The 22,224-nt window shown below is 41.8% G+C and overlaps 1 protein-coding gene across 1 annotated transcript; it reads left to right on the top strand.

The window, feature by feature from the left end:
- Positions 1 to 7,257: 7,257 nt before the first annotated feature.
- LOC139384062 (thrombospondin-1-like) lies at positions 7,258 to 20,594 on the top strand. The gene is made up of 22 exons (XM_071128699.1): positions 7,258 to 7,599; positions 7,738 to 7,818; positions 7,958 to 8,517; positions 8,806 to 8,881; positions 9,099 to 9,191; positions 9,305 to 9,414; positions 9,738 to 9,863; positions 10,496 to 10,592; positions 14,375 to 14,548; positions 14,654 to 14,830; positions 14,924 to 15,097; positions 15,202 to 15,482; positions 15,599 to 15,817; positions 15,910 to 16,017; positions 16,412 to 16,571; positions 16,690 to 16,808; positions 17,283 to 17,517; positions 17,683 to 17,910; positions 18,035 to 18,306; positions 18,421 to 18,518; positions 18,626 to 18,765; positions 18,869 to 20,594. The coding sequence occupies exons 2-22, from the start codon at positions 7,755 to 7,757 to the stop codon at positions 18,874 to 18,876; spliced, it is 3,519 nt and encodes a 1,172-aa protein (XP_070984800.1). The 5' UTR covers positions 7,258 to 7,599; positions 7,738 to 7,754; the 3' UTR covers positions 18,877 to 20,594.
- The last annotated feature ends 1,630 nt before the right edge of the window (positions 20,595 to 22,224 follow it).

Genomic DNA, 22,224 nt, shown 5'->3' on the forward strand with positions numbered 1-22,224 from the left:
CAATATCCACTGGATAGCAATGGAACAGGACAAGTTCCCCCCAAAAACATGATGTATGATTATAGTGAAAATAATTTTGCTTTGTACTAGTAATGATTACATATTTATCTGCTTTGTTTTTTTTTTGGAACAACTTAATTCCATATTCTGTAGTAACAACGATCATGGTATGTTCTTGTGTTTTTGCTATTACCCAAAAATGCCATTTTCACTAAGCTTGAAAGGACAATATCAGAACAATATCATGAGGCATCATATGAGTTACCTTTCCAATCATTTTTCTTCTAAACCTCATCAGTGTCAGTATGGGATTCTCAGAATCATTCTGTTCCACAGGTGCCAGTCAGTCAACTGCAGCTTTTCAACCACTGGCGAGAGTCTGAAGTAGTGAAATACAGATGGCATGTCCATGGCACTCAGACAATGTCATCGTTATCTACACGTGTGGTCGCCAGGAGGACTTCTAATGTAATGATGTGATGATACATCCTGTTGCTCTGCACATCGTAATGCTTTACGGTTCATTTACAAACGGCACACTGTGTTTCAGGGTGGCTTTCAAAATACTTTTTTACAGTCCTGAATGTAATGGACTGAGAGTTGAGGGGCTTTATTCCTCCATACATGTAGTACAGCACATGGCAAAACAAAGTGGCCTGAAAGGCAGCTGATCGTCCATTATCACCAACTCTGAGCCAATTAGCTAGAATGTTCTGGGCTTGCATCTTTGGCGCACAGGGAGCACTGCGGATGACTTGGCGTCTGTCTATAAACAATGAATGAAGACAAGGCCTTTGAGAGAAGTGCATCCAACATATTCACACTATGACCTCACTTACAGGAATCGGACAGAGTCACTGCAACCAATGAATCATCTTCTTCCAAGCATGGATCCAGGAGGACTCCAAAGTTAACAATGCGAACCATGCTAACACACTGCATTGGAAGTGCTTTCGCTAAGTTACCTCCAAACATGTTGCCTATACTTGTATACATACTTTATACAAGTATGACGTTATTTCATAGAACTTCATTTAGATCAAGTCGTGCTAGGCAGTTCCAATGCCATGGTAAAAGCTATACTTCCCTTGTTAGCATTTAGGGATGAAGTGTGGATTACCATCAATGATTTACGATGGCCAGCAGTTCAAGTTCATTTCAGGACATTGGCATGTTCTAGAGAACAAACAGTAGAACAAGAAAAACCTTTCGGCAAAGTCTGGCAACAAACTCCTTCATGTTCACTCGTAAAATATGGTTTGGTTCTGAGACTTCCATAGAAGAATCTGGCTGTTTGATGGAAAGGGGGCTAGAGACTTTTTTGCGTAAAACCTTAATTTAATCTCTCCAGCTAGAGCCATGTCAGGTGTCCCCCTGTAATTCTTCATTGTGGTCATCTGATGATGGTAACGTGCCATTCAAGGTTGCTTGATCCTCCTGTACATGATCTGCTTTGTGCTCTCACAAATGTAAGCACTGGCACTGCTGTCTTTTATTGATTTTTCAGGAGATAGTTTACTGAAGCATTTACTCAGTAGATAACATTTGAGCACTCATGTGATAGGCTACGCCATCAGAGAGACCCCAAATGTGAAATGTTAGCCAAAACAAATACATGCACTCCTTCACGGCAGACCTCTTTTCGTAAGGACTTGCTGCAGGACTTGCTGTTGCTGCAGTAAAAACGCATGGCTGCAGGGCACGAAGTGGGAAAGTGTCCAGTCTGGTGGTGGTGGTGAGTGCTAATGTACGTTTACTGTCTCATCATGAGTGTTTGTAGATTCCAGACTTCAAGGAACAGGGATGAATCTGCTAGTGTGCTAACGCTTGCCTGCTGGATCACGCAAAGTCTAATAGACCAATGACAGTTTATGGGGTCAAAGAGGTGGGAGTCCTGCAGCTGCAATATCTTATCACTCATCTGTATGGGGTCAGTATATGGGTAGTTAAGAGTGAAACATGTAGTACCAGACAAAAGTTTGGACACACCTACTCATTCAAGGATTTTTTTTTATTTTCACTATTTTCTACATTGTAGAATAATAGTGAAGACATCAGCACAATGAAATAACACATATAGAATCTTGTAGTAAGCAAAATAGTGTTAAACAAATTGAAATATATTTTATATTTGAGTTTCTTCAAAGTAGCCACCCTTTGCCTTGATGACAGCTTTGCACACTCTTGGCATTCTCTCAACCAGCTTTATGAGGAACGCTTTTCCAACAGAATTGAAGGAGGTCCCACATATGCTGAGCACTTGTTGGCTGCTTTTCCTTCACTCTGCGGTCCAACTCATCCCGAACCATCTCAATTGGGTTGAGGTTAGGTGACTTGTGAAGGCCAGGTCATCTGATGCAGCAGTTGCCTGCACTCTCGGCTGCAATGTCGAACAATGAGTCTGCACACTACATTTTGTGACCGAGTATGTGATAACCCAGAACTCCCATAAACAAATATTTTTTTGCATGTATATCATAGTGTGGCCATCATTAAATGCATCAACATTATTTTCTCAAACTCTTTAGGGACTATTGTGATGAGTCCAAAGACCAAATTTGGAGTGAATCTGACTTTTAGTCCATGAGAAGATTGTATATGATTATTTTAGCGTTACATAGTCAAACAAAAAATGAATTGTTCATAGTTTCCTTATTTTTTAAGATATCAATGCCATATCAACTGAGCACGGTTCATCATGGTAATGTCTTTGATGACCCTAAAACGTTTCAAGTTGACATGCCATTGTGAAGGGGATTTACAAAGGATTTAAATGGACATGTAGATTTTCTGATTTATCATTAACTCAGCCACCTCTTAAAGGGGAATATAAAATAATTTTCCAATCTCCAGCACCAGCTCAAAATCAACATATGTGAAAATGTCGTTTCTATGTTTTGCAGTAAAAAATATAGAGGAAGAAAAGTGTTTCCAATGACATCATTAATCAAATAGTAGACAATTAGTAGGCAATGCCTAATCATATTTTGCAAAAATCACACAATGCACACCGATGATGACATTGGAAACACGTATCTTCTATATTTTTTATTACAAAACCTAGGGTGGTGCTGGAGATGATGAACATGAATTTGAACATTTTAGAAATTTCCCTTTAACCAATCCCTTAGTGAAGTTGGTGTTATTTGGATCATGAGATGGTTCATGATAAGCTTTCAAAGGTTTTCCAAAATGTCCAAGATGGAGGAAAATATATCTTGACGGACCTTATGGGTCATTGAGGTAAATTTGTTCAGCACGAGGAAAGACACATACATACAAAGTTTGAAGTCTAGATCTAATGGGGCGGCAGATTTGAGGGTTTAAGTGAGACTGCTTATAACAGCACCCCCTATAGGCCAATTAGTGCCATTGTTTTTGACCAATTTACTCTTGGCCGCAAGTTTCTGTGTGCAATATGTTTTATTGTTGTTGTTACCAATCTATGCTTTTGTTATTTGACATGGTAACTGAAGCATAGATTGGTAACGTAAGAAAAAAATAGTTAAAAAAATAATAATAATGACAATAGGTTTCACATTAACCGTTAATATGTGGATTAAAATGAATGAACAATTTTGTAGGGGTTGACGCCTTTTAAAACCTAAAAATACACTACAATTTTTAAATGTCCTGCATTGCAGGAAGGTTATCCTGAAACAGGATGATCAAATTAAGATCCTACATAAGTGATGATGCATAGGCGGTAAGGTGCTGTGAGTCCCCTGCTGTTTGTCCAGAGTGTTTCTATCACTGTCATCCTAATCTGTGCTCCTCATCCACATCTGGAGGGAAGTTACTATTCCAAGAATTAGCTAACATTGATTTGGGCTAAAATGCATAATCTCCTGCCAAAAGTGAAATGTGGAACAAGTCTCAATCAGGAAGGGAGGAAGCTGTCATTACATAGCAGGGGTCTAGCGTCTGAGTTGACACCAAAAGAGAGGAGACAGATGCAGTGAAAGGGGCTTTAGAGATTTTAGGAATGACTCAGAGGCTACTGCACGGCTTTACCTTTCACGTGATCTGTGTTTTTTTACTGTGTTTTTTTATGCAGATCTTAACTTTTTTTGTACATAATGTCACCGCCATCACCTAACTATGACCAAAAACAGCTTCTGGACATTATAACAACCATTGGTAACTTCGATTTGGACCAACATTTGCAGGTCTGGATGTTTTGCTTACTCCGGACAAGGCCTTAACCCCGGGACTCGAAAGAGGAAGCAGCGGTGAAAGAGTGCAGGCGAGCCGGCATCCTGATGAAAATACCAAGGCGAGCAAATAGACTCCCATTACACTCTGCTCTATTGGAGAACGTACAATCACTTTAGAACAAACTGGATGAGTTCCGTTCGAGACTATCCTATCAATGGGACCTGAAAAACATATCCTATGTTTCTCAGAGTCATGGGCGAACAAGGACATGGACATACATCTCGCTGTTTTTTTATGCATCGACCAGATGGCAGACTTGGGTAAGATGACGGGAGGAGGAATGTGTCGCTTCATTAACAACAGCTGGTGCACAATCTCAAAGTTTAAAGAAGTCGCTAGTATTTTCTCACCTGAGTTAGAATACCTTGATAAAAAAATGCAGACCATAGTATTTACCAAGAGAGTTTTCATTTATATTTTTCGTGGCTGTCTACTTACCACCACACACCGATGCTAGCACTAACACTGCACTCAATGAGCTGTATAGGGGCATAAGCAAACAAGAAAATGCACATTCAGAGGCTGCATTTCTCGAGGCTGGTGATTTTAATGCAGGAAAACTAACATCTGTTTACCACATTTTTTACCAGCTTGTCACCTGTGCATCTAGAGGTGACAAAACTCTAGGTCACCTTTATTCTACACCCATAAACACATACAAGGCCCTCCCTCTCCCTCTCTTTGGCAAATCAGACCATTACTCTATCCTCCTGCGTCCTGCTTACAAGCAAAAACTAAAAAAGGAAGTACCAGTGACACGCTCAATAAGGAAGTGGTCTAATGAAGTGGATGCTAAACCACTACAAAGGGTGGTGAGTACATCCCAGTGCATCACTCTATACCAGGCGGTGTCAGAGGAAGGACTAAAAAATTGGCAAAGACCTCAACCACCCAAGCCATAGACTGTTCGCTCTGCTACCACACGGAAAGTGGTACCAGTGCACCAAGTCTAGAACTAACATAACCCTGAACAGTTTCTATCCAAAAGCCATAAGACTGCTAAACAAGGCTGCTAAATAGCTAATCAAATGGCTACCCAGACTACCTGCACTGACCCTTTTTTTTTACTAACACTGACACCCCAACACACGCATACACACACACTACATACACCCACACACACATAACATGCGCACAAACGCATACACTCACCACATATGCTGCTGCTACTACTCCACATTCGATGCTGCCACAGCTTGGTCTATTATCTATCCTGTTGCCTAGTCACTTTACTCCTACCTACAATTCCCTCCATAATTATTGGGACAGTAATTTCTTCTTCTTTTGCCTCTATACTTCAAACGTTTGGATTTCAAATTTTACAATGACTGTGAGGTTAAAGTGCAGACTGTCAGCTTTCATTTGAGAGTATTTTAATCCATATCAGGTAAACCATTTAGAAATTACAGCACTTGTTGGACATAGTCCCCCCATTTTAGGGCAGCAGAAGTAATGGGACAAATTCACTTATAGGTGCATTTGAAGTAGTAAAAAGTGTATTCATAGCACTGTCACGACTTCTGCCAAAGTCGGTTCCTCTCCTTGTTCGGGCGGTGTTCGGTGGTCGACGTCACCGGTCTTCTAGCCATCGCCGATCCATTTTTCATTTTCCATTTGTTTTGTCTTGTTTTCATTCACTCATTACGTGTTACGTGTATTACGTGTATTTAACCCTCTGTTCCCCCCATGTCTTTGTGTGGTATTGTTTGCTTGTGCACATGTTGACTGGTGCGTGTCGGGTTTTGTACCCAAGTTGTTATTTTCTTGATGCCGTTGGTTTTGGTATTAAACTGCTCCGGCTATTTACCATGTTCTGCTCTCCTGCGTCTGACTTCCCTGCCACCAGTTACGCACCCCTTACAAGCATGCAATGATTATATCAAACTTGTGACCCTATACATATTTGTTGGATGCATTTCTGTTGGTTTTGGTTGTTTCAGAATATTTTGTGCCCAATAGAAATTCTTTGTAAATCATGTATTGTGTCATTTTTAAGTCACTTTTATTGTAAGTAAGAATATAATATGTTTCTAAACACTTCTACATGGATGTGGATGCTACCATGATTATGGATAATCCAGAATGAATCGTGAATAAGGATGAGTGAGAAAGTTACAAATGCACAAATATCATACCCACCCCAAAATGGTAAGCTCCCCTGTTATTGTAATTGTGAGAGGATAGCATGTCTTGGGGTTATGACATTTGTGTGTCTATACTTTCTAACTCATCATTATTCAAGATAGGGTCACAAGCTTGACGTAGTCATTGCGTGCTATGAATATGGAACCAAATACTTTTGCTCCCCTAAAATAGGGGGGACTATTACAAAAAGTCCAGTAATTTCTAAATGGTTCACCCGATGTGGTTGAAAATACCCTCAAATGAAAGCTGACAGTCTGCACTTTAACCTCATAGTCATTGTTTGATTTAAAGTATTTTGGAGTATAGAGCCAAAAGGAGAAATAAGTCTTCACTGTCCCAATAATTACAGAGGGCACTGTATACTGTCATGGAAAGAGCAGGTGTTCTTAATGTTTTGGTACTCTGTGTATGTGTTAGTGAAAAGTCTGACCAACACAAAGGTGTAGCCTAAACTCACAACGGCTCTCGGTGGATGAACTGTGAATGGCAAGAGGAATAGGCCAGCAATACACATCCTCTCAAAAAGCAGACATAGGCCTATTCATATACATTGATGTGATGTATTTTCCATTATAGCTTATTAAAGTAAATGTTTCTCCATTTCTATATAATTCCCGCCATAACATATGGCCTAACAACTTCACCCACGTTTTTTTAAAGGGATCTACATGGTTTATTATGATCCAGTTTATTTGAAATGTATTAAAAAGCGACAATGAAAATAAAGAGAGAAGCATATTTCACAAATAAGGTATGCTCCTTTTTTTTATGTATTAAAAAGCGACAATGAAAATAAAGAGAGAAGCATATTTCACAAATAAGGTATGCTCCTTTTTTTTTATACAGGAAATGACGGGTTACCCCACTTGGCTTCTGTCCATCTATAAAATATTTATCCGCTGATGGAAATCAGCTCTGAAAGTATGTCTCGGATATTACGCTCAGCTTCTTGAGGTAATAAGCTCGTCCCTTTTTCCTTCTGTGCTCTGATTGGAGGAAGTGTTGTCTCAGGAATGTCACAAAACTATTTAAATAGCACTTATGTCCACAGTGTTAGTAGAATAGTCTGAGCATCGGAATAAAGACAGAACGAACTTGAGAGTTTTTAGCGAAGACTATTTAACACATGGAATAAATTGGAGAATTAAAGAAGAAATAACGGGACAACGAAGCTCTGACAATCAAGGAGTTTCTTCAACTTATCCATCTGTGACTTATTTATTTTATTTTATTCAGGTCGGTAAATTCTAATCATAATATTTTCTTCGAATAATATAAGCTTTTTATTACGTTTTTATAATTGGACTGTAATCTTTAGAAGTGTGTAAATGACAATACCTATTTAACTGTGTTTCTACCTTCTGGTTTAAACAGATTTCTGAGGTTTCAAGATGAAGCTGACAGGAGTTTTTCTCCTTTTGGTGCTTTGGAATTGTGAGGGCAGCAGGGTGGCAGGTGAGTTTTTGTAAATGTTTAATTAAATATAGAAATATTAAAATCAACAATGGAGTCATTCTGTTAAAAGGTCTGTCAATAGTTTATCTGTGAACTTAAAGTTGCCCATAGAGACTCACTACAGTTTCTCCCTTCACAGAGAGTAGAGATGATAACAGTGTATACGACCTATTCGAGCTTGTGAAAGTGAACAAAAGGCACCAAGGTGTTACCTTGGTAAAAGGCGCAGATCCTTACAGCCCAGCCTATAAGATCCTGAACGCAGACCTGATCCCCCCGGTTCCCGAGATCTCCTTCAGGGACCTCATTGATTCGATACAAGCTGAGAGGGGATTCCTTCTCCTGGTCAACTTCAAGCAGTTCAAAAAAACCAGGGGCAGTCTTTTGACTGTGGAGAGGGATGACGGATCAGGACCGTTATTCGAAATTATTTCTAATGGCAAGGCGCAAACTCTGGATGTGGTATACTCCACCGGGAACAAGCAACAGGTAGTGTCCATAGAAGATGCGGATCTAGCGACTGGACACTGGAAGAATATCACGCTGTTCATTCAGGAGGATCGTGCCCAGCTGTTCGTCGGGTGTGAAGAGATCAATATATCAGAAATGGACGTGCCCATCCAAAAGGTCCTGACGCATGAGGTTGCCGACATTGCCCGTCTGAGGATCGGAAAAGGAGCTGTGAAAGATAGATTTATGGTAAATATGAATTAATTTATGAGTTCATAAATACATTGCAAATAATGTTGTAATTGTATACAAATAAATGTTACAGTTATAGCCTAGTCTGAGTAAGTCTAACCTTGTCCTGAAGCTATTGCGAGCAGCGCAGCGTTTGGTGCTCGAGGATAGTCACACAAACAGACATGTAGCCTAATGTTCGACATAAAACTTCAAATACGCCATTATGATCCTTTAGAAAATGTATTGAAAATATGTAAATGTGTGGATATGGAATAACTCCAAATGCAATGTGTCCGTCTGCAGGGAGTGCTTCAGAACGTGCGCTTCGTTTTTGGAACCACTTTGGAGGCGATTTTACGCAATAAGGGATGCCAAAGCTGTACGTGTGAATTACAAAATATAAACGTTATTTTTGCATTTAATGTTGGAATTACTGTGTATGGTATATGTTATCCAATGCTTGTTAATTGTACAAATCTAAATGCATTCCATTAACAAATATAATTAATAGTAACTCTATTGCTATGGTCATTAAAGCCAATTCACAGTGGGTGTTATTATGCTGTGTGTGGAAATTAATGTCTGTTCTTCTCCAGCTGCAACTTTGACTGATGTCATGACACTGGACAACCCAGTAAATGGGTCCAGCCCAGCAATAAGGACTGATTACACTGGCCACAAAACCAAAGGTGAGACCAGACTTCACACTCCATGGACAAAGTAATTTGCTTAATACTGGTCTGTGTACAACTGTTAATGTGAAAGAGGTAGGTAACTAACGGATTGCTTTTCTCCTCTCCAGATATTCAGCAGGTCTGTGGTTTTTCCTGTGAGGATATCACCAGCATGTTCAAGGAGCTCAAGGGGCTTGGTGTGATTGTTAAGCAGCTGTCAAATGAGCTCAACAGAGTGGTAAGCATAGGAAGCAGCTTGGTCTGCACACTGTCATCCTTTCTCCCTCCCTCTCTAGTCTATCTGTTCCCAGTTAAAACCTCTCCACTGCACAGCCACTTGTCCCTGGAATGGCATTCCCTGCCAGATCCCTAATGACTCCCATATGAGTACACAAATATGTTTGACTGTCATTTAATTTGTATTTACTTCAGTTAAATAAAGCTACGTCTTAATCACAATGTTGGTTGGTGATTCATTTCTACTGGAACCTTGGCTATGTAAAAGTTTCCATCCTCGTGTCTGAAACCATGCTCCTCTCTCTACCTCCCCTCTGTGTGCAGAATAAGGAGAGCACTCTGCTCATGAACCAGATGAACATCCACAGTGGGGTCTGTCTTCACAACGGCATTGTGCACAAGGACAAAGATGAGTGGACTGTGGACGACTGCACAGAGTGTACCTGCCAGGTAGGTGTCATCACCTTGGAATGCAGTTATCCAGTAATCCGGCCAGTAGTAAGCTGTGTGAAAACCAGGCAGTAGCTCCTAAACCCCTTCTGTAATAAGGTGCTAATGGGCTCTTGTGTTTATAGACTTAAGCAAAGCCCCTGTGTCCGTCTGCTATCCATCACCTCACCTCTAATAAGGTGTTAGAGAGAATGGCAATAAAGCAGTGTGTGTGTGTGTGTGTGTGTGTGGGTGGGAGGGGGGGGGGGTCTGCCCTGTCAAACCCCTCTCTTTCTCACCTACTCTCTCACTAAGGGTTATCTATTTGGATAGGTATCAAGAATGTGTCTTTAATGAGGACATTTGCTCAGACCCTCTGTTCTGCCTTTCCACTGTCACTATCCTTCCCCCCAGCACCTTGCTTGCCTGAATCCAGTGCAGGTGCACAGAACTGGGGTGGTAGCATAGCGGTGAACTCCCTGCCCTAGCCAGAGACCATCCCAATGTTCCCAAACATAGCAATTAATCCTGGCAAAGCAGCAAGCGCTTTTGCGTAATGCAAAGTTAATGATCCAGATTATTTTCCTTTGCTGTTGCCGAACAGTCTGCTCTGGAGACAAACCCATTACTAATCCCAGCAATCCTCTCTACAGAACTCTGCCACTGTGTGTCGCAAAATCTCTTGCCCCCTGATGCCCTGTGCCAATGCCACCGTGCCTGATGGAGAGTGCTGCCCACGTTGTGGAAACCGTGAGTATTATTCTTTGTAGTACTTTTTTGTGAGCTGGACTTTGAACTAGAAGTTTAACTTTAAAAAAATATATATATATATATATATATATATATATATATATATATATACACAGTACCAGTCAAAAGTTTGGACACACCTACTCATTCAAGGGTTTTTCGTTTTGTTTACTATTTTCTACATTGTAGAATAATAGTGAAGACATCAAAACTATGAAATAACAAATATGGAATCATGTAGTAACCAAAAAAGTGTTAAACAAATCAAAATATATTTTAGATTCTTCAAAGTAGCCACCCTTTGCCTTGATGACAGCTTTGCACACTCTTGGCATTCTCTCAAGCAGCTTCATGAGGAATGTTTTTCCAACAGTCTTGAAGGAGTTCCCACATATGCTGAGCCCTTGCTTTTCCTTCACTCTGCGGTTGTGTTGAGGTCGGGTGATTGTAGAGGCCAGATCTGATGCAGCACAATACAACTTTCCTTGGACAAATAGCCCTTACACAGCCTGGAGGTGTGTTTAGGGTCATTGTCCTGTTGAAAAGCAAATGATAGTGGGACTAAGTGCAAACCAGATGGGATGGCATATTGCTGCAGTATGTTGTGGTAGCCATGCTGGTTAAGTGTGCCTTGAATTACAAATAAATCATGACAGTGTCACTAGCAAAGCACCCCCAAACCATCACACCTCCTCCTCCATGCTTCATGGTGGTAACCACACATGCAGAGATCATCCATTCACCTACTCTACGTCTCACAAAGACACGGCGATTGGAACCAAAAATCTCAAATTTGGACTCATCAGACCAAAGGACAAATGTCTACTGGTCTAATGTCCATTGCTCGTGTTTCTTGGCCCAAGCAAGTCTGTTCTTCTTATTGTTATCCTTAAGTTGTGGTTTCTTTGCAGCTATTTGACCATGAAGGCCTGATTTACACAGTCTCCTCTGAACAGTTGATGTTGAGATGTGTCTGTTACTTGAACTCTGTGAAGCATTTATTTGGGATGCAATTTCTGAGGCTGGTAACTCAAATTAACTTATCCTCTGCAGCAGAGGTAACTCTGGGTCTTCCTTTCCTGTGGCGGTCCTCATGAGAGCCAGTTTCATCATAGCTCTTGATGGTTTTTGCGACTGCACTTGAAGAAACTTTCAAAGTTCTTTAAATTTTTCAGATTGACTGACCTTCATTTCTTATTAAAGTAATGATGGACTGTCTTTTCTCTTTGCTTATTTGAGTTGTTCTTGACAGAATATGGACTTCATCTTTTACCAAATAGGGCTATCTTCTGCATTCCAGGTTACTACATCATGAAGCTGGTTGAGAGAATGCCAAGAGTGTGAAAAGCTGTTATCAGTGCAAAGGGTGGCTACTTTGAAGAATCTAAAATATATTTTGATTTGTTTAACACTTTTTTGGTTACTACATGATTCCATATTTGTTATTTCATAGTTTTGATGTCTTCACTATTATTCTACAATGTAGAAAATAGTAGAAGAAGAATCTCAAATATTATTTATATATACAACTGAGGTCGGAAGTTTACATACATTTAGGCTGGAATCATTAAAACTCATTTTTCAACCACTCCACAAATTTCTTGTTAAAAAACTAGTTTTGGCAAGTAATTTAGGACATCTACTGTGTGCATGATACAAGTAACCTTTCCAACAATTGTTTACGGACGGATTATTTCACGTATTATTCACTGTATCACAATTCCAGTGGGTCAGAAGTTTACATACACTAAGTTGACTATGTCTTTAAACAGATAGGAAAATTCCAGAAAATGATGTCATAGCTTTAGAAGCTTCTGATAGGCTAATTGACATCATTTGAGTGAATTGGAGGTGTACCTGTGGATGTATTTCAAGGCCTACCTTCAAACTCAGTGCCTCTTTGCCTGACATCATGGGAAAATCAAAAGAAATCAGCCAAGACCTCAGAAAAAAATTGTAGACCTCCACAAATCTGGTTCATCCTTGGGAGCAATTTCCAAACGCCTGAAGGTACCACCTTCATCTGTACAAACAATAGTACGCAAGTACAAACACCATGGGACAATGCAGCTTTCATAACGCTCAGGAAGGAGACGCGTTCTGTCTCCTGGAGATGAACGTACTTTGGTGTGAAAAGTGCAAATCAATCCCAGAACAACCTTGTGAAGATGCTGGAGGAAACAGGTACGAAAGTATCTATATCCAGGAGTAAAACAAGTCCTATATCGACATAACCTGAAAAGCGGCTCAGGAAGGAAGAAGCCTCTGCTCCAAAACCGCCATAAAAAAAGCCAGACTACGGTTTGCAACTGCACATGGGGACAAAAATCATACTTTTCTGAGAAATGTCCTCTGGTCTGATGAGACAAAAATAGAACGGTTTGGCCATAATGACTATCGTTATGTTTGGAGGAAAAAGGGGGATGCTTGCAAGCCGAAGAACACCATACCAACCGTGAAGCACGTGGGTTGCAGCATCATGTTGAGGGGGTGCTTTGCTGCAGTAGGGACTGGTGCAAAATAGATGGCAAATAGATGGCATCATGAGTCAGTAAAATTATGTGGATATATTGAAGCAACATCTCAAGACATCAGTCAGTCAGGAAGTTAAAGCTTGGTCGCAAATGGGTCTTCTAAATGGACAATGACTCCAAGCATACTTCCAAAGTTGTGGACAACAAAGTCAAGGTATTGGAGTGGCCATCACAAAGCCCTGACCTCAAACCTATAGAAAATGTGTGGGCAGAACTGAAAAAGCATGTGCAAGCAAGGAGGCCTACAAACCTGACTCAGTTACACCAGCTGTCAGCAGGAATGGGCCAAAATTCACCCAACTTATTGTGGGAAGCTTGTGGAAGCCTAACCAAAACGTTTAACCCAAGTCAAACAATTTAAAGGCAATGCTACCAAATACTAATTCAGTGTATGTAAACTTCTGACCCACTGGGAATGTGATGAAATAAATAAAAGCTGAAATAAATCATTCTCTCTACTATTATTCTGACATTTCACATTCTTAAAATAAAGTGCTGATCCTAACTGACCTAAGACAGGGAATCCTTACTAGGATTAAATGTCAGGAATTGTGAAAAACTGAGTTTAAATGTTTTTGACTAAGGTGTATGTAAACTTCAGACTTCAACTGCATATCCCCCCCAATTTCGTGATATTTAATTGCGATGCAATTACGATCTTGTCTCATCGCTGCAACTCCCCAACGGGCTCGGGACAGGCGGAATTCAAGCCATGCATCCCCCGAAACATGACCCGCCTAACTGCACTTCTTAACACCAGCCCCCTTAAATCGGAAGCCAGCTGCACCAATGTGTAGGAGGAAACACAGACGCCTGCAGGCGCCCGGCTCACTACAAGGAGTCACTAGAGTGTGATGAGCCAAGTAAAGCCCCCCGGCCAAACCCTCCCCTAACCCGGACGATTGTGTGCCATCCTATGGGACTCCCGGTCACGACACAGCCTGGGATAAAACTTGGGTCTGTAGTGACGCCATGCAGTGCCTTAGACCGCTCCGCCACTTAGGAGGCCCTAGAAGTTTCACTTTTTTGACAACCTGCCTATGAGGTGTATTTTAACTTGCCAAATGTCTTCCATTTTACTTTTCATTAACTTTTCTCAGTCCTTCACATTCCCTGACCTTGGAATGCCAAGTCTCAAATCTCCTGGGTTAAACTGATTCTAAAAATGCACTGTTCTTCACAAGTCCTTTGCCCCCCTGGCTGAGTTCTGCTGTGGTAATAGCTCTCCCATTATCTCTCTGCCCCCAGCGAGTGACTATGCTGAGGATGGCTGGTCCCCCTGGTCTGAATGGACCCATTGTTCTGTGTCTTGTGGACGGGGTATCCAGCAGCGAGGTCGCTCCTGCGACCGCATCAACAGCAACTGCGAAGGCACTTCCGTGCAGACCCGCGACTGCTACCCTCAGGAATGTGACAAGCGCTGTGAGTAAACCTACTATTTGTACTCTACAGTCTCTCTCAGTAACATCCTTCTCATATGTACTGTAATAGCACATTCATTAATAATTACATGTCTGTCCTCTACAGTTAAGCAGGATGGTGGCTGGAGCCACTGGTCTCCCTGGTCTTCCTGCTCTGTGACCTGTGGTGAGGGAGTCATCACCCGCATCCGCCTCTGCAACTCCCCCACTCCCCAGATGGGAGGCAGAGACTGTCAAGGACAGGGCCGAGAGACAGAGGTCTGCCAGGAATCACCTTGTCCAAGTAAGCAGAAGAGCAGCATCTAAACACATGCACATATATATCCATCTGTCTGGAGATACAGGTGTAACTCATCTCTCTCTCTCTGTCCTTTAGTTAACGGAGGCTGGGGACCCTGGTCTCTGTGGGACACCTGTTCTGTCACCTGTGGAGGAGGACTCCAGACTCGCCAGCGTCTCTGTAACAACCCTGCCCCCAAGTACAATGGGAAGGAATGTCAGGGTGACACCAAAACATCCCAATTGTGTGGCAAAGAGGACTGCCCTATTAGTAAGCATTTTTATCAATAGATTATGGTATTTGTTATTTTTTACCTAACAGTGTACAAAACCAATATTGTTCAGTATTTAAAATCAATATGCTTCTGTCTACAGATGGCTGTCTGTCCAACCCGTGCTTTGCTGGAGCTAAGTGTACCAGCTTTGATGATGGTTCCTGGAAATGTGGCTCATGCCCAGTGGGCTACACCGGAAACGGCATCAACTGCAAGGACATCGACGAGTGCAAGGAGGTCCCTGATGCATGCTTCACACTCAATGCAGTCCACCGCTGTGAGAACACTGAGCCTGGCTACAACTGCCTTGCCTGCCCCCCTCGCTACTCAGGACCACAGCCCTTCGGGAGGGGAGTGGAGCAGGCCACAGCCAAGAAACAGGTGAGACAGCCTTTGACTACTGCGGCAAAATACAAGAATGAGAGGATTCATTTTTATTCTGATGCTAGGAGCTCAGAAGCACATCTTAACCCTACATATCTCTCCCTTCCCCCTAGGTGTGCACACCCCGTAACCCCTGCCAAGACGGCACCCATGATTGCAACAAGAATGCTAACTGTATCTACCTGGGTCAGTTCAGCGACACCATGTTCCGCTGTGAGTGCAAACCTGGTTACGCTGGCAATGGCCACATCTGTGGAGATGACACCGACCTGGATGGATGGCCCAACAAAGACCTCCTGTGTGTGGAGAACGCCACCTACCACTGCAAGAAAGTAGGAAGGACCCCACTACACACAGTCTATTCCTAGCTTCTCCACTGTGTTATTGTGGTTATGGCTCTCTAACCAACCCTTTTGTTTTGCAGGACAACTGTCCAAACCTTCCCAACTCTGGGCAGGAGGACCATGACAAAGATGGGCTTGGTGACGCTTGCGATCACGATGATGACAATGATGGGATCCCTGATGATAGGGTGAGACATCAAAACATCCTCTCTCTCAGGACTTTGGTATCCACAGAGAAACTAAACATAGCAATCAGTAGGCATTTCTCTTCTAGGCTAGAGAAAGTAGAGGAGTCAGGGAGAAATATGAGAAATAATATAATTTTGGGCTTGTGGCCAAAAGTGCAAAACAGCATGGCCTTATGCCCATAATTCATAGTGTGCATACTGTAAATAGGCCAGGGAGAAATTATGCGGTAAGAAAACACTAGCTTTCTCAGAGTGAAATATCAGATTCCAGCACAATCACTCACACACTAGCTAGCTGTAAAGTCAGAGTTTTACCATTTCCAATACAATAGCCTCTCTAATACTGTATTTTCAATGTACTAATGGTATTCTTTAACAAACATTTTAATAATAGGACAACTGCCCAATGGTCTACAACCCCGCTCAGTATGATGTGGACACAGATGACGTTGGTGATCGCTGTGATAACTGTGTGCATGAGAGCAACCCTGACCAAGTCGACACAGACAACAACGGAGAGGGAGATGCCTGTGCTATTGACATTGACGGTGATGGTAAGACATCATCATTACTCCAGCACCAGAAAATTACATTTCTCAGTGCTGTCAGTCATTGTCAAAGTCCTTATTAAAAGGTATCATAGACCGATGTAAGTGTGTGTTCACTTCACAGGTATTCTAAATGAGAGGGACAACTGCCCCTATGTCTACAATGTGGACCAGAGAGACACTGACGGGGACGGAGTGGGAGACCACTGCGACAACTGCCCTCTTGAGCACAACCCAGACCAGGTAACTGCAGCTTTCATCTTCTAATACATAAGAACCCAATCCTATCAAATATCTTCCCTAGAGGGATGTAGAACTTTCATAGGCCCCCCTGCCTTTTAGGACAGTAGCCACATATTGCATCAGTGGTGAGTTTTAATGAAAGACAGGAATGAGAAAGCTGTGAGAAGAATTTGTACAATGCTCCTCCTCCCCTTATTCATTCCCCCTTTTTGAAGCGATATGAATGTGTGTGTGTGTAGTCTTGCCAAGGTGAAAGGACACAGGATTCTTGTTTGAAGAGGGCTTGCTAGAATACCTGAAGACAATGGGGTACATTTAAGATGAGGGAAATAATAGCGTTTCTCATGTTAAGGGAGATGAGTGGTGAAATACATTCATCATGTCTGAGTGCATTGATGTAGAGAGAAGTTTCTCTTATGCAAGTGTGTAAGAATGTGCTTTTGTGAAGACTAAATGAATTGTGTTGTCCTCCAGATTGACTCTGACTCAGATCGTGTGGGTGACAAGTGCGACAACAACCAGGACATTGATGAGGACGGTCATCAGAACAACATGGACAACTGTCCCTATATCCCCAACGCCAACCAGGCCGACCACGACAAAGATGGCAAGGGTGACGCCTGCGACCACGATGACGACAACGACGGTATCCCTGACGACAAGGACAACTGCAGGCTGGCCTTTAACCCTGACCAGCTGGACTCTGATGGTGAGTCACTCTCCAGTAGCTCTATTCAACTGACCTATAGAACGATTCATCTAGAAAGATACAGTACTCGCTACAGAAGTGCAGTGTCACAGAGATTAACATTGGGTCAGCCTGTTGTCTCCATGCCGGAGTGTCTAAGTGTTTTTCTCTGCCTTCTCCTATCAGGTGATGGTCGTGGAGATGTTTGCAAAGATGACTTTGACCAAGATAACATACTTGATATCTACGATGTGTGCCCTGAGAACTTTGCCATCAGCGAGACGGACTTCCGCAGGTTCCAGATGGTACCACTGGACCCCAAGGGCACCTCCCAGATAGACCCCAACTGGGTGGTCCGCCACCAGGGCAAAGAGCTGGTGCAGACTGTCAACTGTGACCCTGGCATCGCTGTTGGTATGTACTGCACCAATAATATAACACCTTTGGAACTAAGGAAAACTACTACAAAAATAACTACCATTTGTAGATCATGGGTCCATTGAGAAAAGTCCTAACCATCGCTCTTTGTTGTCTATAGGGTTCGATGAGTTTAACGCAGTGGACTTCAGTGGAACGTTCTTCATCAACACAGACAGGGATGATGACTACGCTGGCTTTGTGTTTGGCTACCAGTCCAGCTCCAGGTTCTATGTGGTGATGTGGAAGCAGATCACACAGACCTACTGGTCCCACACCCCGACCAGAGCTCAGGGCTACTCTGGAGTGTCCATCAAAGTAGTCAACTCCACCACAGGACCTGGGGAGCATCTGAGGAACGCCCTTTGGCACACCGGTGACACTGCTGGACAGGTACACTTAGCATTCCCTCCACATTGAGAGCACTGGCCATATCTAAAAGCAGTGAGAGAGAAAACCACTGGGTAGGAAACATTTCTCATGTATTTTTGTTATTCATCCTCTTAGGTACGTACTCTGTGGCACGACCCCAAGAACATTGGCTGGAAAGACTACACTGCCTACAGATGGCACCTGGTCCACAGGCCCAAGTCTGGACTCATCAGGTGAGCTCAGATTACCTTTAGCTCTGAATGTCCTCCGCCTTTACCAAGGCCACACAAACTCCTGCTTTCATGAGCTACTGATCTCATGTCATCTTCCCTCCTTTTAGAGTTGTGATGTATGAAGGCAAGAGAATCATGGCGGATTCTGGAAATATCTACGACAAGACTTATGCTGGTGGAAGACTAGGCATGTATGTCTTCTCTCAGGAGATGACATACTTCTCAGACCTCAAATACGAATGCAGAGGTAAGATGCTTTTTATTCATGTTTTGGCAAACAAAAAACATACTTTGAGTCTGAATTTTTACAGGGATTTAACAGATTTGTTCTTCTTCTCCTTTTCCTCCAGATTCATAAATTAGACCAGAGAGAGGCTCTTAGAAGAATGTATCTACCTGCTCAAATATACATGTAACGTATGACCTGGGACCATATCTTTATTACTCTTTCCTTTGTGACGCGCACATTAGTGTAATGGAGAGCGAGTGTGCAGCATTGAGGCAGACTGACCTCAGGACATAGGCCAACTGACTGCCCTGTGATGACTAGACCCCTGCACTAACAGCAGGTTGAGCATAACTTTGCTCAGTGAAGAAATCGGTCTCTCTCCGTCTCTGAAGTTTCTGTTTCTCTAGCTGTACTCAGACAGATATCTCTGCACTTCTGAACTAGTTGGTATCCCCTCTCTGGATGGAGGTCCAAAGGGAAGAGTATTTTCTTTATTTTTGAGCATTACTTCAGATCTGCTGTGGACCCAAAAGGACTTGAGTTGTTTCCAAATTAAGAAAGCAGTAGATGTTCTACAGGTGGGCCAGAGATACCTGTTGAAGGAACTGTGGAGGCACCATGGACAGTATGGATTGACTGTTACCATCAAAGAGAGTGAATGCTACCCATGAAGAGCTTTGTGATAAAGGCACCTAAGCCAATTGTAGTCAATGCATTAACAATTTTAAATTCTAGATAACTTTAAATTCCCCCTGAGTCTAGAAATAGTTATATTTGGTAACTAATTGGCTTTTAGTAGACCCTTGAAGATCAGCTCAGTATGAAGTATGTCCTCAGGGTTTGACCAGGCTTGCCAAGTGGTTTTTCAGGAAAGAACTCTAGATGATATATGGAAGGAGCATAGAACCAGGACTTGCACCAAAAGCCAATATAGACTACTAGCGAACAACAACAACACAATTGCTATTTCGCCAGAATTCCAGGAAGATATTTTTTGTTTTCTCTCATCTTAGTATAGACATAAGTGGAGGGACAAAAACCACATGGGTCAGTCTAACCTGCCTTAAAAGGACTATGGTTACTAAGGTTGTATATAACTTATTACATATTTTGTTTGTTACCATTTGAGAGTATTGACACATGATCCTAGAGTTAGGATATCTCTTGTCTTTTTTCATCTCTGTGTCTTATTTTCATAGAAACCTGTTCTAAATAATTGAAATCTTGAAACCGGGATAAATTCCTCTAAAAAGTCCTCTTATAACAGTGTTCAGTACTATCAGTATTATCCCTCATTCCAACCTTCCAAAATAGACTAATTAGGTGTCATTTAAATCTCATTGTTCTTTTGCACAGTATGTCTGACTTGTGTGCTTGAGAATGTGTGTACATTTCTGATGGTAAAAACAAAGGAAAACCTTTATGTACAAATATTACCTCATTATTTTTTTTTATTGAAACCAACAAAACATGATAGTACCTTTTTAGCAGCAGAATTTGGTTGGCTTTTTTTGTGTATGCTGTCCTGTGCATTTGTAATGGATAAATTATTGTTAGGATTGTCTGTTCTATGTTAAGAGGTTATTTCACATGTGTAGATAAATGCTATTTAAATAATTTATCAAGAAACGTGACCTGTGTTTCTGTTTGTATAAACTTGTTTGCACACTGACATGAGGATGTCTTTGAATATTGTTTTGTTTTGTATATTTCCTTTCTTTTTTTTACTGTTAGTGATGCTTGTCTATAAACATTTTTACCATAGTTTTACTCCCCAAATGTTGTTTCTACTTCTGTCAGTTATTTTGTAATCTCAACCAAACAATAAATACACAAGGGGGAAAAAATGTTTGTTTGAGTGTCCTTTGCTTGCTTGTGGATACAGTATATTCTCAGTTTTAATAACTACAGTATTACAAAGCATTACAGGGATAGATGCCATATTCTGTCAACTGCTGGAATCTATTACTTGATTCCTGGGAGCCCTCTGAGAAAGGGAGTATCCTTGAGAGTCAACAGCACGATCATTTAAGATGAACTATGGCCCAGTTTTAGAACATTAACCACATTCAACGATCACAGGAGCAATGTTCTCTTTAAGATGCACATAGGCGCACAGCTCCCCTAGGACTACCACACAGAAGAAATATGAGCCCCTGCAGAGAAGAACGAGATCAAACTTCACTCAACTTGACAGTTTTCCCCTTTAGTTAACACTTTCAACGTTTCGCTCTACTGTGGGAATTGTGATCGAATCAACGCAATATTAGCCACTTTCAATGTAATATACTGAAACAAAACGAACGATGCAAGATTTAGTATGCAAAACTAACTGTGCAAGAGCTTTTCTTGTAGGCACAGCGCATTGGACTAAGATTTTATTGCATGGACAAGCAGTACTCTACACAGACCAGTGCACAATTACCAATCAGAGCTGAAGTAGGCCTATATGCAAATATAGGCCTACTTACACGAATGGTCCCCATTATGAGAGAGAGTGCAGAGAGGGAGAAAGAGAGACACAGCTGCATGCGAGCTCTCACATTTTTCAACATGTTTTTGACATGTAGAAATACTCTGAATGATCAGATATGAAAAGCCAACTGACATTTACTCCTGAGGTGCTGACCTGTTGCACCCTCGACAGCCACTCATTATTATTATTTGACCCTGCTGGTAATCTATGAACATTTGAACATCTTGGGCATGTTCTGTTATAATCTCCTCCCGGCACAGCCAGAAGAGGACTGGCCACCCCTCATAGCCTGGTTCCTCTCTAGGTTTCTTCCTAGGTTCTGGCCTTTCAAGGGAGTTTTTCCTAGCCACCATGCTTCTACACCTGCATTGCTTGCTGTTTGGGGTTTTAGGATGGGTTTCTGTACAACACTTTGTGACATCAGCTGATGTAAGAAGGGCTTTATAAATACCTTTGATTGATTGAAATTTGATTTTTTACAAAAGGATAGATTTGGAGTCAGCAAGGACATATGCAGAATGCTACCCTCCACAGCATGGCCTTCGCTCCAGATAAAAACTACAACCTAATTTTGGCCAAAATTAACCAGATAGATTACTGTAACCAAGGTTACCTGCTTCCAAGCAATATGGAGGGTGCTCAAGCAAACAAACAGCAGAGACCTGAGGACACCATCCAACCTGGAACTGAGTGAGTAGTGTTTGGTCTGATGCTATTTTGAAAGAAAAGAAGAAAAAATACAAATAAATAAATAAAGTACATTACAATGATAGATTTTATTTTATGGGGACTGAATGCTGAGTTAAGGCTGCCAGGCTTGCTAGGACAGACCAGATACAACTTCAATTAGCGCTGAGGTTTGAAGTGAAAGGTGTTGAGGCCTTTGGGCCCAACAAGTGGCAGGAGTCTTTGAAGCCTCCTCCTGTTGTTCAGAGACCATCCACTGGAATTTTCCACAAGAAATCTGCCTCCAGAAATAAAAGCTTCTCCCAAGTGGGTGT

The sequence above is a fragment of the Oncorhynchus clarkii genome, chromosome 25, assembly GCF_045791955.1.
Source record: "Oncorhynchus clarkii lewisi isolate Uvic-CL-2024 chromosome 25, UVic_Ocla_1.0, whole genome shotgun sequence".
Lineage (NCBI taxonomy): Eukaryota > Metazoa > Chordata > Actinopteri > Salmoniformes > Salmonidae > Oncorhynchus > Oncorhynchus clarkii.